Source organism: Balaenoptera acutorostrata, chromosome 13 (assembly GCF_949987535.1).
Source record: "Balaenoptera acutorostrata chromosome 13, mBalAcu1.1, whole genome shotgun sequence".
NCBI lineage: Eukaryota > Metazoa > Chordata > Mammalia > Artiodactyla > Balaenopteridae > Balaenoptera > Balaenoptera acutorostrata.
In genome coordinates this window covers 21524961-21541712 of record NC_080076.1, presented here as the reverse complement: position 1 = coordinate 21541712, position 16752 = coordinate 21524961, and the positions used below count along the sequence as shown (strand labels likewise).

Sequence of the window (16752 nt, the reverse complement as noted above, 5' to 3'; positions counted from 1 at the left end):
CAGCCACTGATCTTTATTAGCATTCCCCAAAGGTTGGTCCAAGGTACATGGGTCCCGTGAGAATCTCTGAGAAAAAAAGTGTTCCATTGTCAAGTAATCATTGGGAAACTTGTTTGGTGCTCACTTCCTTTTGCCAGGTCCTCGCCTTCTACCTGAATACTAGAGGATTAGTCTTGAGAGAGCATCTCTGCTCACTCTATACACTTGAGTTTGGTGATCTCATCTCCTCCCAGGCTTCAAATTCCATCTATATGCCAGCTCCCACATTTATATATCTAATACAGACCTTCTGGCTGCCTCTTTACAATTCATCATAAGATCTCAACCCTGACATATTCAAGACTGAACTTTGGTTCTTGCCCCACTGAGCCTACCTGCCCTTTCACCCTCTCCCTCATCCTAGACATAAGGATATTGCTGAGGCCTGAACCTGACTCCTCCTTTCTTTCCTACCCCAAGTGCAATCTGCTTTATTCATTTACTTTCAAGCTATATTGTGAACGTGTCCTCCTTGCTTGACTGAAGTTGCCACCATCTCAGTTTAAGCTATCATCAACTCTCACCTGGAGAATTCGATATCCTCTTAGCTGGTCTCTATTTTTCCAGCACCAACCCCTCTCCACGCAGAGGGAAAAGATGTCTCCTTGGAACAAATCAAGCCTGTCACTTCTTTGCTGAAAACTCTTAAACCATCTGTGATTTTACCGAGGATAACTGAATGTGATTTACAGGGCTCATGTGAACAAGGTCCTGTTTCTTTTTTCAGCCTCATTTTGTGCCATTTTCTTTTTGCTCCCAGTGTTCCAGACACACACACAGTCTGCTCTCAGTTCCCTTGTAAAGGAACAAGAACTAAATCCTAGCAACAGTTCATAATTTAGCTTAAAAGTCGCTTCTATAATGAGACCTTTCATGACCTCCCTCCTCTGTCAATGACCTCGTATCACATCCTCACGTTATATCTTTCTACCTGAACTCTACTTTTCTTTAAAACACCAACTATAGTGGTAATGTTATATTTATTTGCTTCATGATTTGTTTAATGTAAATCTTGTCCAGTGAATTGTAAGCTCCATGAGGTCAACAATTATGCCCCACTCTTTTTTGGTAGGGAGCAATCAATATGCTAATTTGGAAATTATTCTCAAACTACACAATATACAAGAAGACCATGACATACACATTATTAGGAAATGATATATATGTGGCCCCATAACTACATTCTAATGGTTTCATAGCCTGGCTGTTTTTCCTTCTCCACCCTTCCAGAAAAATAGCTCAGAAATGGAGCTTTCACAACTCCCTTCTATTGGCTATGCCTTGATCTCAGGTGAGAAGTAACCTGACATTCTATTCATGTCACAGTGACCCAGATGGGGTACATGTTTCAGGAATGGAAGACAGAACATTTAATATATAGGAATTTTTTTCTTCTCCGGTCCAACTAGTTGGGCAAGCCTCTGATTATCTCACAACTGTGTATATGTCTTATCTCATATTGTTTCTTTTTGCCTACTTGAATCCTTTCATGATGGCTTTTCCCCCTGCCTCCAACTTTATTGGAAAATAATTGACATATAACATTGTGTAAGTTTAAGTTGTACAATGAGCTGCTTTGATCCACTTAAATAATCCAGAATGATGACAACCATAGTTAACACCTCCATCATATCATATAATTACCACTTACCCATATTTTGATCACAACATCATATCCACAGCACCCAACTGGATCTTATTTATGGAATAATTGAATAGATTCTCTGCCATTTCTGCACTACCTCTCCTGGCAATGCACAGTTCACATTAGCATGTTCAAAATTCTGATATTTGAGGGAAAAAATATGTTTTCCAACTTAATTGACCAAGGAACATTTTTCCCCCATAATGGTGATTAATATTTCATTTTAGGGAACACTGGGCTAGATTATCTGTGAGATCTCTTCCAGCTGATTGACTATATAGTACCTTATTTCAGGGTGGAATGCCTTGAAATATTCAATGCCATATGAATGTTCAAATTCAAAGGCCTGTGAAATTATGAAGACTTATGTTGAGCTGAAAGTGTTCTAATAACAAAACTGTTTTTGGAGAACACTGTAATCATGGGAGGGAAGTTAATTTCCCAACTAGAAGCTTTCATTGGATCTGTTTGTCTCCCCAGAACTGAACTTGTCAATCTTATGTTCACATTGTTTACCTGCCTATTGATATTGTGTAACTATCAGGGCTCAGCCATTGTGGCAATGAGACCAGGTTCTCAACATGGGAGCCAGGACTCCTGGATTCGATACATGGCTTTGTGTTCTATGTGATAGTTAAGCACTCAGAGTACCAGTCTATCCATGAGCATACTGCAGAATTTTTGAGGGCAAATATGATAAGACACATAAAATATTTTTCAAAGCCTACCAAGTATCATAAAAATTAAAGACCTAATTAGTAGTTATGCTAAACCAATTTTCTAATCATTACTAAGGCTTTAGACCCAACAGATTATGAAATCTATGTTTGTTTTTATTAAATTTAGTATAAAAAGAATGAAATCATTTGTGGTGATCAGATATCATGAAAATTAAGTTGGATGGAATGCTTATGTGATACTAAAAAAATGTGACTCCCTTCTCACTGATTTTAATGAAACATATCTAGGTCTTGATTACTCAGACATTGGATACCCACACTCTTAGGCTAACACCAGGAACAGATGAATTAGGATACTGTATTTTTCTTTAATTTGGAAAAATCACATAGAATGAAATATATTGGGCCGCATCATATCTGTCGAGCACCAACTCTGCGCCAGGGTGTGTGGTCAGTGTGATGCATCCGTTATCTCATGAAATAATCACAGTGCCCTGGAGGAGATTTGTAAGCCTTTGAATTACACCATTCAGCTTCCAAAAGGGGGCAAAGGTCACCTTGCCCCTTCTGGAGTCAGGCTATCTCCCAGAACTCTTACCTACACAATCTAAGTTTGTGAGTTCTAAATTTTTTCCTAATTTGGAGCAGTCTTTTAATATATTTAGATATATGGTTGATCATCATTATTTGCAGGTTCTCTATTCATGAATTTACCTACTCTCTAAAATTTTATTTCTAACCCCCAAAACCAATAATTATGGTGCTTTTATGATCATCCTTGGACGTGTGCAGAGCAGCCAGACATTTGAGCGGCCCAGTGCTCACAAACTCAGCTGAGCTGGAACAAGGTGACGTTCTGCCTTGATGGTTCAGCTCTCATGCCATGGATGTGTCCTTTCGGCACTACATTTAGTGCCAATTTTTCACATTTTTGTGGGTTTTTGTTGGTGGTTTCACTGTTTAAAGCTGTCCCTAAATGTGGTGATGAAGTGCTTTCTAGTGTTCCTAAACATTAAAGGCTGATGTGTGTGATGGAGAAAATATGTGTGTTAATTATGCTTCACTCAGGCATGAATTTATAGCGCTGTTGGCTATGAGTTCAATGTTAATGAATCACCATTACATATTAAATAACACACCTTTAAACAGAAACCCACATGAAACAAGGTTGTGCTTTGATTGGTTGATAAAAAGGTAGTGACCAGAGGCTCCCAGGAACATGACACTGTGTTTCCTCTAGAAGCAATACTTTGTATTCCCTAATTTAGTATTTGTGATGTCTTTATAGAACACAACTACTGCAAATAACAAGGATCGACTCCATCTAAAGACACCATTGCACTTGACTTTCTTTATTGCCTGTTCAATGTCAGATATTCTGATTAGTCAGCCTTTGAATGGAGATTGGGAAATTAATGAAAGATCTTGAAAACCAAGTTTTAAACTGATGGAACTTTTATGAGGAAGTCATAAAAGCCTGGAATCAAAGATTTATAATGGGAGCCCTCATGAACCCAACTCTATGAGGCAAATGACATCAATATCTCACTTAATCTAAAGCTCAGCAGAATCCAGAGTCATTACTTTCTGATTTGGAGCATGATATCTTCATAGGTGGAAAGAAAGAAAGAAGAGCAAAAATTTGAAAAATTCCAATTTATATGGTTTTTAAAAATATTCATACAGTGTTACTGCCAGGTATGACTCAAACTAAGTTTGTCAGAAATGGTGAACTGTTAAATTTAAGTTAAGCTAATAAAATCCATGAGATCCCCAACGGCCTCCACTGTACACTCTCACATAAAAGGTTAATTTATTCCAATCAATTAATTTATTAAGAACAGAAAGGGCATATTGAGATACTACTGTAACATGACTTTTTAAATTGTAAGTAAAACTATGACACAGAAAGTTCTAACCTTTCATTACTTGCCTCATTCCTTTGTAATAAATGAAAAAATTACTTCAAGGAAACCTTATTTCTTTCATTTATAATCAGAATCTTTTAGCAGAAAGTGCTGTGTAAAAACTTGATGAGTTACCCGCCCCTGAGATTCAAGTTATGTCGGCAGCACTTATTTTTTTTCCCCAACAATATTGAATCAGCAATAATTTGTTTAAATTTAGGTGACTATCTTTTCAAAAAAAAAAAAAAACCCAGTGATTCTTAGATAACTTGTCAAAAGATAGTGTTTCAATTTTGAGGCAAGTGCTGGATTATTATATTAACTTATGAAAACAAGTTAATTTATCTTTCACATTGAATATTATTTCGAAAAAGTTTGTATCAATAGTTTGGAAGTCCACACCAAAAGTATCCCAAATGATATGGTAGATTATTAATTTAGGCAATATTTTATTTAATGTTTCAGTAGGATAATGATATTATAAGCAATTACAGTGTCAGATAGTTGCTGAGATAGTTGCTTTGTCTATTTTTTCTAATTCTGACAATAACTACATATGATAAATATTATTATTTCCATTTTATAGGTAAAGGCACTGAGGTACAAAAGGCCTAAAGATTTTGCTCAAGGGGTATAGAAAGCTAATATAGGTTGTTAAAGAAACTCATTCAAATTTTAGATCTAGGAAAACATCCAAATTCATTGCTTTCTGCTACTTTTAAAATTATTTATAAATAAAACTATATGCTAATATATACTTTTTAGAATTTTGTAGCTTGTAATAGTAAATATGACATAAATCAGAATCTTTCTAACTGATTAATCACTGAGGGTTTAAAGAAAGCTATTTAAAGGGTCATTAGTCATTCTTGCTTACATAAGCAAATTATCATTCTATTTTTGCCTAAATATTGTCTACCATGAGGTACAGTTACAGCACAGGAAAAATTAATCTTAGGACTTTATGACACTCTTTCCAACCCTGTGGCTGCTTTTAAATGGGATTCTTACACCCTTGACAGGTTGAAAATTAAATGTGCTTTATGGATAGCTTCTTAAAAGGAATGGAAAGTATGAGTGATTGGTGTCAAATAGTTTGTCTTTCACAGCATCGAGTAAATAGTATTTTCTCAGCCTTCTCTGATTCTTGTCTTCTGGAATTCTTATCGATCAAAGCAGCATGCTTCCTGCCTTCCCCACTTTCTACTCAATACCATAGCTTAATTATATTTTTTCATTGAGATATAATTCCCATACCATAAATTTACCCTTTCAAAGTGCACAATTCAGTGGTTTTTAGCATATTCACAAGGTTGTGCCACCATCACCACTATCTAGTTTTAGAATATTTTCATCACCCCAAAGGGAAACCCTCTACCCATTAGCAGTGTTTCCCCATTCACTTCTCCCCACATCCACTGGCAAACACTAATCTACTTTCTGTCTCTGTAGATTTGCCTATTCTGGATATTTCATATAAGTAGAATTGTACAATACGTGGCCTTTTGTGTCTGGCTTCTTTCACTTAGTATATCATTTTCAAGGTACATGAATTTTGTAGCATGTATCAATACTTCATTCCTTTTTATGACTGGGTGGTATTCTATTGTATGTATATATCACACTTGTTTATCCATTCATCAGTTGATGGCTTTGGGGTTTCCCACTTTTGGTGATTCTGAATAACGTTGCTGTGAATATTCCTATGAAAGTTTCCATGTGAACATTGGTTTCATTTATCTTGGGTAGATAATTTGATCTTTCCTCTCATTTTTCATTGCTTTTTCCCCAGCTTCAGGAATGCCCAGAACAATAGGAACTCTTTGAATTCTTAACCGAGCTTGATAAGCCATGGGCTGTCACATCTCCCTAAACCTGATCTTCATTTGCCTATCTTTTCCCAGAGCCACCCATTGGCCAGATGCACCCCCCACATGGCAGCGTCACTCCTCAGAAGAACAGCAACCTGCTTGTGATTATTGTGGTCACCGTTGGCGTCATCACAGTGCTGGTGGTGGTGATCGTGGCTGTGATTTGCACCCGGCGTTCTTCAGCCCAGCAGAGAAAGTAGGTAACAGCTAGTTCCCAAGAGATGAGAAGTCACTGCTTGACCTGACTACCATCTTTTTGAGTTAGATTTTTGACGGTTCTCTTCCTGTGTGCTTCCATAATTCACTACGTGTTCCTTATCTCCTCTCCAGAGCTGGGCAAAATCTTGCCTTTGTCCATTCCAGGCCCATAACTTAAGAGGGTGAGGACTAGGCTTGCAGAATTAATAGTAGAATCCACCTGAACACTCACTCTGCATTTCTGTTTGATTTTACTTCTTGAGACCAGATTCTTCCTTTCAAATGAGAGCAGGTATTCCTTAAGTAACACTTAGACAGTGGACTTCACCGTGTCCCTACTTATGGCCCTCTCTCTGCAATTATGTATAAAACATTGGAGATGTGTATTCCTCTAAAAGCATTTACGTATCCCTTTTGGCAAGAAGGCCTGTAGGCATTTAATCAATGCTTGTTGCATGAATGACTAAGTATAGACTACCAAACTCAACATAATTATAATACTATGGAATGTTTAGTTTGGAGGCAGTAGTTAGGATAGATGAGAGATTCCAGATATTCAAAATGGTTCATATTTCCTGGCTATGGTGGATTTTCAGAAATTAAAAATTTTGAGGGGTTTAAAAATATTTTCATATCGTGCAGCTCTAGGTTATAACACATGCAGAGAAAGATATATCAAAGTACAAAGTTTGGAATGGAAAAGGGGTTTTAATTCAGCTTATCCCCTCCCAGCGATACCCCATAAACAGCATATTAACCTTGTATCAGCCAGTTGTGGGAATCAGCAATAACCTTCTGGTTATTTTCTGCCTCTCTAACACTTTTCAAATCCAACATGATATGTCTTTTTCAGCTGTGCTATTCTTACTGGATTGGCTACAATAGGCTCCTTCCTTAATTTTTGTTTGTTTTTGGCCTGAGGCATGGTGTTCTGCAAGTCTGAGGCATGGGCCCATAGGTGGCTGGTTTGACAACTGTATACCATACGCATTGCTGGAGAAAGATTCTCTAGCAAATAATTTTCCCTCTTCCCCTGGTAATAACTCAGCCTTTCTCTCTTTTTAAAAATGCTGTGACCCTATTTGTTGATTTCTAGCATACCTTCCAGCATTTTGAAGTAAGATATTTAGTAACAGGGTACAGGAAGATGTACATACTGAAGAAAGTAACATAGGGTACAGATGCAGTCTTTGCATTTCATTTATTTAGAAGATAGGTCAAATTTTATATCCAGCTGCATTCATTTGACTGGACTATCTTGAAGCTGATGATAGCTGGTGTGCTGGTCCATTGTTTCCGAACAGGGAACCAGACAGAATGAGATTAATAAGGTGGGTCTCCTGTGTAAGCATCTGGGAAGTCATAATCGCCCACTGAGCTTCTAGAGTGCTGGGCACTTGGTAAGGCTCTGGGGGAAAATCACTGTGATTAAGTCGTTGAACAATCTCTTGGTCCAGCAATCCCAGGAAAGGGCTTTTGTAAACAAAGAATGGTGAAAAATCAAAGCTGCAGGTCTCTGAGGCAGAGCTGAGAAAGATTCACAGAAATGCAAGCAGGGAGGGCAGCAATTTCTGGCCTTATTTCATGACAGTTTTAAAAACATGGATGCGTTCACAAAATGAATTGAATTAACTAAACCATCTGTAGTGAGGTGTTTTGTTTTGTTTTGATCATTTTCATCATTGTTAGAAGAATGTTTGAGGGTTATATTGACTTGATGAACTGAACTCCTGGACCTATGTTGTTTCTCCACAGAGAAAATGCTAGTCTTCTCCATGTCCAAAAGGGGGATTTGGTGCTATTTTGAGAAACTCTCAAATTGTCCTAAATCCCACCCTAAGTACTTTGTTAGAAAGAGTAGAAGCTGAACCCTGGGTATCACTTGTTTTTAAAATTAGGGAATGATTGAAAGAATAAACCACTCCATGAATGACTGAAAGCCCAAAGAAAGTGAATCTATAGCTCCTATGCTACTGCCACTTGGATTTTTCCTCACCCCACTCCCAAAGTCTCTTAATATTTACTTGGCATATTTTCAAAATTTAGCTTCATATATTTTTCTTCAGTAACAGGCCCAATGGCATTCATCCTGATCTCTTTGTTTGTATATGTTAACAGAGAAAAAGAAAAAAAGAAAAGCTCTCCTTTAAGATATTTCTGAGTTTTAGTTTAGCTTTTCTTGATTTCATTGAGCGCTTCTCCTCCCCCATACCACCACCACTGAACTTTGTAGAATAAAGTAAATAATGCAGATGAAAGCAAAATCAATTCTAATTTGAAACAGAAATAATGTCCATTACAGGGCTCTCAGAAATGGGAGTTTAATGTAATTAATAAGGTGAAATAGGAAATATCCATGTGCTTCTTCAATATCTCTTTATCTAGGACTGCTGAAGAATGTAAATTGTCTTTGTGTTTTACTGGGGGACTTGAATTAGATCCATATGGCTTTGAAACATATTTTTGTGTACTATCAGTAATACTTCATTCAAGTTAGTGTCTACACATTTTATTCTGTGATTTATGTAATGAGGTAATGAGCTAGCTTATCTGATTGACTCACATTCTAGTTGGTAAGGTTTTCTTTTTATGTTATAAAATAACTAACAGAAGTTAGAACCCAAGTTCTAGTTCTGATTCTACCACTTCTTTAATTAAATGAATAGTATTTAATTACACCTAAAGGAAGAGCTAGTCTCTGAATATTGGTTTCCTCAAATAAGAAATGGGACTAAATACTTTCTGTCAACCCTCTACCACTAAAATTCTCCACGGACTACTACTAAATTACAAAATCACATGGTAGCATTTAGCTTCAAATTCACATGAAATAAAAATAACTGCATTTCTTTTTAGCTATTAATTAAAATTTTTTTTTACCACTTTGAAGAGACTTCCCTTACACACTCTTTGATTTCATGTGTACACAGCAAGTTTTAAATATCCACACACATTCAAATCTTAACAAAAGTAATCATCTTCAGTACTGAGGATCAAATGTTTCAACTCAAATGAAATCTATTGTACTTTACTATAGGTCACTTTCACTGATTTTCAAAATTTTAACATTTCATTGGTTTTCAGTATTCACCACACAAGGATTTTAACTGACAACCACTTAAGACGTCAATATATCTTAGTTCCATCTCAGAAAAGGCAGGTTTATTTGAGTATCTAGGACATATTTTCTCTGGCTTTCCAATGCAAGTTTTTTGTTTTGTTTTTAGTAGCAGTCAGTAGAGTAAAAATAATCAGTATAGATAATTAGGAGGCTGGAAAGCTTTGGGAAAGATTTGGATGGAGGAAAATTTAAAAAAAAAATAATGACACGTTTTTATCATTCAATTCAAGTGATTTCTATGTGCTTGGTGTGTGATCTACAAAGTAACAAATCTGATGAATGTTAACTCTTGAGCTAAAAACCTTTCTGCAAATTCCCACTGACTTACTGATAGTTTAAATGTATCTGTTATGATTTGGTCCCCTCTACTTTTTCAGCTTTCCTCCCTGCCATGCCCCTGTGCATGCTCCTTGCTCCAACAATGCAGAAGCCATGCCTTTTTTCATTCATTTATTAAACTCCCACCATCTCACTGATCTTTGCATTTCTATTCCTTAGCATACTTCTCAACACATTTAATATTCCATAAATGTTCACTGAATAAACAAGTGGATACATGTTATAAAACAATGGGTGATGTTGCAGAAAGGAAGTAAAGAGAGTTTGCTCCAGTATCACTGGAGGAAACCAGTTCACACACAGGGAGCATCTGGACAACCCAATAAGACAAACAGTGATCAATGCAAAGTGAGTGGTATAGAGAGAGACCAGGGAAATGATGTAGCTATTCTAAGATTATACAGACCTAAAGTGGTCAGGAAGGTTTCCTAAAGAAAACGGGCTTGAAGGGACTCTTAAAGGGTAAGTAGTTTGTAAGTAAAGAGGACTGTGAAGGCGTTGTGCGCAGAAGCAAGATCAGATAGATGGATGGATGGATAGATAGATGGATGGATGGATAGATAGATGGATAGATAGTTACATAGATACATAGATACAGAGATACATAGATAGATAAAACTAATGAACAAAACCCGCCAGAATTTGATTATGCTCTGGAAGCTTTGCCATAGTATGAGAAAGAGCAAAGATAGCCGTGGAAGATTCCTTGCTTTGCCTTTATTCAAGAATACATGGGTGGGAAGAGACCCTCCTATCCTGCAGCTATTTTTGGAAGCCAAAAGATTACTGGTACCTGTAAGAAAAGGTGTGTGTGTGGGAGGGATAAACGTGACATATTCTACGTCGAATAGAAGAAACTAGCTTTATAATAAAAACAAACAAAGAAAACCAAATCATTCACTTAAGACAGTGCTTCTCAAAGTTTTGGTGCATCAGATTCCTCTCAAGGGCTGTTAAAACACGGATTGCTGGGCCTCATGACCCCCTTCCCAAGTTTCTGATGGGGTGGGGCCTGAGAATGTGCATTTCTAACAGGTTCCCAGGTAATGCCGATGCTGCTGGTCCAAGGACCACACTTTAGGAACCATTGCACGGGGTTCGCCTACATACAAATTTTGAAGATTCCAAATGGTGAGATAGAGGAACTGTGGACCAAAACGGGCAGCAGTGATTATGTCAAGGAACCAGCAGATGGACAAAAGGTTGGGGTAACAGCTGTTCCTACAGGTTTTAGGACAAATTTCACACAATTTAGTTATGAGCAAATGTCAGTTTTATTACAACCCTGCTATATGGACCACTGGGCTACTACCAGCAGGGGAAGGAGGCCTCTCCAAGGCCAAAGCTTTCTCTCTTGATAAGAGACATTATAGAAAGCAGAAGTGGTTAGATGGTCTTTCATAGAATATATACAGAAAGGAAATAAAGTCTGCTAGAGATCTTTAGATTCTATTTTTTTTAATTTTTAGTGGGGTATAGTTGATTTACAATGTTGTGTTAGTATCTGCTGTACAGCAAGGTGAATCAGTTATACATATATCCAGTCTTTTTTAGATTCTCTTCCCATATAGGTCATTACAGAGTATTGAATTGAGTGTTTGCAAAGCAGAAATAGTGTCACAGATGTGAAAAACAAACTTATGGTTACAAAGGGGGGGATAAGTTGGGATTGACATAAACACACTACTACATACAAAATAGACAACTAATAAGGACCTACTGTATAGCACAGGGAACTCTACTCAATACTCTGTAATGACCTATATGTGAAAAGAATCTAAAAAAATGGGGATATTTATATTCTTGATGACTGTCAGCTAGGTAGATAAACAGCTTCTCAGAAGAGGTCTTGATCTGATTAAAATCCACCAGAAAAATGCTTATGAATTTCATCAGGAATAATAATTTCTTTCCAGATGGAGGTTGTAAATCATAACATACTAAAAAGGTTCTGCCTCCATCAGGTTTAGAACTTTTTTTTTAATAGAATACACCTGGGGATGCTTGTTACTGAAGTCATGGGGACTGGTAAATGAATGAATGAATAAGGCATGAATGTAAGCAAGGGAAACCAGAATTCATCATTTCCTTCTAGTTTCAAAAATTATTTGACAAACTTCTTTACCACAAGCTATTTATTTATTTATTTATTTATGGCTGTGTTGGGTCTTCGTTTCTGTGCGAGGGCTTTCTCTAGTTGCGGCAAGTGAGGGCCACTCTTCATCGCGGTGCGCAGGCCTCTCACTATCGCGGCCTCTCTTGTTGCGGAGCACAGGCTCCAGATGCGCAGGCTCAGTAATTGTGGCTCGCGGGCCTAGCCGCTCCGCGGCATGTGGGATCCTCCCAGACCAGGGCTCGAACCCATGTCCCCCGCATTGGCAGGCAGACTCTCAACCACTGCACCGCCAGGGAAGCCCACCACAAGCTATCTAAATATTGAGTTATCATGGACATTCTGATGATCTTGTCCTGGATTTGGGAACTGGTGTGTCTCTGTATGCAGTCATATGGACACCAGGGTTTAAGTTATTTAGCATTTTGATTTGTTAGAAAGAAAGATAATGGGGTGAAATCTCCAAGTTTGAAAATGACATTAAGTTCTAATAAGTGACCAGAAATGGATTACATAAAGAGCTACAGACTCATTTCCTGTGGGCAGGTGAAGTGTAAGGAAATGAATTCAGGGAATAAATGGTTAGCAAGAGAGTTATTATCTTAAACACAAGAAAATGATCGAGGGGTTAATGATCTAGGGGTTATTACCATTGTCTAGAGTCAGTGTGAGCCTGCTGCCAGGAAATCAGCGAAGTGCAGATACTTGTTGGGAAAATAGTAGAGCAGAAAACCCGGCATTATTTCTCCACTAAACTACTAAATAGATATGAAGTCTGAGGTTCTTTGTTTTTCTCCTCATCAGTATGCTTCAGGAAAGACAAGAAAAAAGAATGTTAAGAAAAATTCAACAGATCACACTACTAAACATTTATTAATTGCCTAATATGTACAAAGCATCTTATCCAGTAATGGGGACACCAAAGCCATTCCCAGTGGCCTTGCACAGGTTACAGGGTCTCCACTGAGAGTAGTTTACTTGAACCATTTAGCTAACGTGAAAGCAGTTATTCTCATAAACCATTCATTGCAAGTGAGGAAAGTGAGAAAGAGGTACTTCTCTGGGCTTCTACCAAAGTTTTAGATTTTAACTGCCTAAATTCTGCCTTATGAGGAGACATTATTGTTTTAAGAGAAGCAGAAGCTACAAGTGGAGGTTTAAAAGATTATAAAACTGTAGAGCAGAGGTTGAAAACCATTTCTGAAAAGGGCCCCATAGTAAATGTTTTCGGCTTTGTGGGCCAGGTGGTCTTTGTTGCAACTCCTCAACAATGCAACGCGAAAACGAATGAGCTTGGCAAGATTCCAGTAAAACTTTATTTACAAAAATTGGCATTGGAGCCCTCCACTGCCGGCCAGGGCAGATGCTGAGTCCAATGTGGCAGTGGCTATGCCTGGGACTCTGCAGCCTCCTGCTGGGGGCAGGCGGAGGCCCCAGCCCCATGGAGCTGCCTGAGCAAATCAGCTGTATGCAGTGCTGTTTGGGCAGAACCTGGTGTTGATGGGAACCATTTTCAGCATTCTGCTGGTGACTGTAATCCTTATGGCTTTTTTTTTTTTTTTTTTGTAGCAAATGGATCACTATTTATCACAAACACTTTACATTACCTTGGATTCTTTCTAAATTTTTATCCAAAACAATGTAACAAAATAGTAGGTAAGAGTTCATACAAAGAAACCCCTTCCATCCCACCTTTTACAAACTGCAATCCCTTATGGCATTTTGTGTCTACAAGCCCGTTCGGCACCACTGACAGCCGAGCAAGCAAGTCCTCCACGAGCATTTGGGAACAGATTAAGTTCTGTTACACATGGGTTAGTGGAGAAGTTGGAATCAGAACTTTAGTGCTTGGAAATAATCTTTGGTCTGGACACTTGGTAAATGCTGAATGATTTAGAAAAAACATCTAGCCATTATCTTAGCCTAACCCTGTAATGCAAGTATTTGGCCACGGAGTCTGCTTCTCAGTGTTTTTTTTTATATGTGCCTGTCCTTGTTCAAAGTAAGACCTGAAGCTCCAAGGTTCAGTGTAAAGATGGAGTGCTCACGAGAAAGAAAGCATAACTTGGTGAGTGGTGTAAAAACCACACGGGAAAGGACTAATCATTAAGGTTTCAAAATATTAAGAAAAGGAAGACCTAACATGTAGACATTCCCTACTTTGTAGCTGATCACAATGGGTTGAGAATCACAGATGTTTTTAATTATCCCAAGTCGGCCCTAGATGCTCCATTTGCAAAGCAGCAGCCGCTGTGGGGAACGTGGGCTGCCATTCCTCGCGCTGCTCAGAGCTCCGTGCTCAGACGCCCGCACTGAAGTCGGGGTCACACCAGGTAGGCCTTTGGCCATGGGCACCCTCGGGCTGGGAGGCTCTGGGGGTGACTGGAAGTGTTAGCAATTGGCCCGGCTGAAAAAGAACTCGTTCCGCTCAAACACGTTGATCTCCTTGTCCTGCGCTTAAGTCTTCCCAGCCCGTGGCCTAGACGTCAGGGCAGCTTTTCCCATCTGGAATCTTTTCAACCCTGGATGGAGAGGACGCAATAGAAGTGCATGTTCCCCATACAAGGCCGAGTGGCGGGTGGGTGTGTGTTTACACACATTTAATTTCAGCTTTGAAAATGCTGCTTTTCCTTTGCACTGTTAGTGAACTGGATTCCCCTGCCCCCCACGGAAATGATACTTTTGTGCTTGCGGCGTTAATTTTATTTTAAAGGTGCTAGGCTTAACTTTGTTATTAATTTAAAATGCTTGTCTTGTGCTCCATTCGAGCAAAGCACTGATATATATGTATGTATACATTTTTTTTTAACAACCCGCACTTAACGTGAAATAACTGATGTGGGATACTGTAACTGTTTGACCTAAGGATTTTGCTTGTAACCCTAGCATGAAGGCACTGAAACGTTCACTGTTCTGTGCTTTTGAGCAAAATATCAATTAAAACAAAAGTAAAATCTTAAAAAAGAAAACAACAGCAACAACAACCAAAAAAACAACACAAAAATAAGCAGTGGAGGATTTGGCCTTCAGGCCATAGTTAACTGACCCCTGCTGTAGAGAACGGCCAACAGGAACACCCTGCTTTTGACTCAGCATGCAGGGAACATTGGAATCTCACTCGCCCCAGGAGGATACTACTGCTGAAAAATAAATTAACGACTGCTAAATTCTTGTTGAGGAAAATAAGAGACATTTGAAGCACACTTCCAACGTGACTTCTCTTTGCAAAGGATAGATCTTACTGTGTTTGAATCCAGACACTTAGTGACTCCAAGACGAAAGTATTTTATTCTCCTAAGAGTGCACTCATGCAGCCTTTTGTCTTCAAACAGCCAGCTTCCCAATTGCACATGAAATTGGACAGCTGAGCTCTAGGCTCTCTTCTAAGCCCCAATCTTGGCGGTTGGCACAAATTCTGGCCTTTTTATTTCTATTTGCCCTTTTGAAGCAACTCTGTCATTTATCTCCTAAGCAGATGTTGCAGTCGGGTACCTTATGCCTAACTCCAGAGATTGGCATATGGCTCCACCTAACCCATTGTCACCTTGTGCTCAAATCTGCAGCAGGAGAAGCTGGAGTAAGGTGCTCCCTGGCAGGCAGCCGGGGCCCTGGGGATCCAGCACCGCATCTCCTGTAACGTGGTGAAGCTCCAGGGGAGAAGAGGAAAGGCAGCCAAGACAAGTCTGCCAATTCCTGGATTTCACAAGTTTTCTCCTGGGAGCGCTTTTGTTTCCTTCCCTGCTTCTAACTTGAATTGACTGAGGAAAAAAAGAGGAAGGGCCATTGAATAAAGGCACTCACATTTGCCTTCTAATTTTGTTCCGTAGGAAACGGGCCACCCACAGTGTTGGCAAAAGGAAGGGCAGCCAGAAGGACCTCCGGCCCCCTGATCTTTGGATCCATCATGAAGAAATGGAGATGAAAAATATTGAGAAGCCATCAGGCACTGACCCTGCAGGAAGGGACTCCCCCATCCAGAGTTGCCAAGACCTCACGCCAGTCAGTCACAGCCAGTCAGAGACCCAACTGGGGAGCAAAAGCACCTCTCATTCAGGTAACTTTCACCTCTCTGGCATCAGGAAAAACATCCCACTCTGAACCCCACAAAGGAGCTCTTGACTCCCTCTTTTGTGGATATACCCTTTCCACTAATTTGCACATCATTTACCAACAGTTAAAATAATCTGATGTAAATTTGGTTGATTAACTAGGTTTACTTTCTATTCCATCATCGTGTTGACTGCCTTTTATAACTGTAATGCTTCTTGAAACTTCTAAGAAGTAAGAGGTGATGCAGTTGGGACATATTGAAACGTGAAGGCTAAATGAACTGATTGCTTTTTGTTACAGCTTGAAAAAAAGTTTTGTCAAGGCAAAATTTGAAGCTATTTTAGTTCTCTATGTCTGTGAAAAGTTGATTTTAAATTTGCTGTCAATTCCTTGCTTTAAAAAAAATCACTTCAGAGACACTTGAAGTCTGAAAACATCAACTATTCTGTTACTTTGCCTTGATTACTGTGGAGATCAACTGTCATCCCCATGCAATCACATTATATGATCACTAGCCTAGTCTAATGGAGTCTCTCTGAAGTCTCTGTTGGTGTACAAAGTGATCTGATGAAAAAAGCCTGCTGTTTAATGATGTGGTGGAGAACACTCCATGTCTAGGTATAACTGAGAAATCCAGAAAGGGGTTGTAAGATATTTCAGTTTACGTGGGTCCTTATAGTTTCAAAATGCTTATGGGGAGTTGAGTAATCAACCCAATACTCTCATCAAAAAATCTCTTGGTCTACTCATGATGTGTGTTTATAGAATGAGTAGCTGTTTTAAACCAAA

The 16752-nt window shown here is 38.8% G+C and overlaps 1 protein-coding gene across 1 annotated transcript in view; it reads left to right on the top strand.

Annotated features, from left to right (window-relative positions):
- The window catches only part of DCC (DCC netrin 1 receptor), a 1191297-nt gene that overhangs the window by 1099123 nt on the left and 75422 nt on the right, over nucleotides 1-16752 (top strand). The window contains exons 23-24 of the mRNA XM_057527412.1: nucleotides 6176-6338; nucleotides 15741-15967. Coding sequence (XP_057383395.1) covers nucleotides 6176-6338; nucleotides 15741-15967 — 390 coding nt within the window. The remainder of the gene's footprint in view (nucleotides 1-6175; nucleotides 6339-15740; nucleotides 15968-16752) is intronic.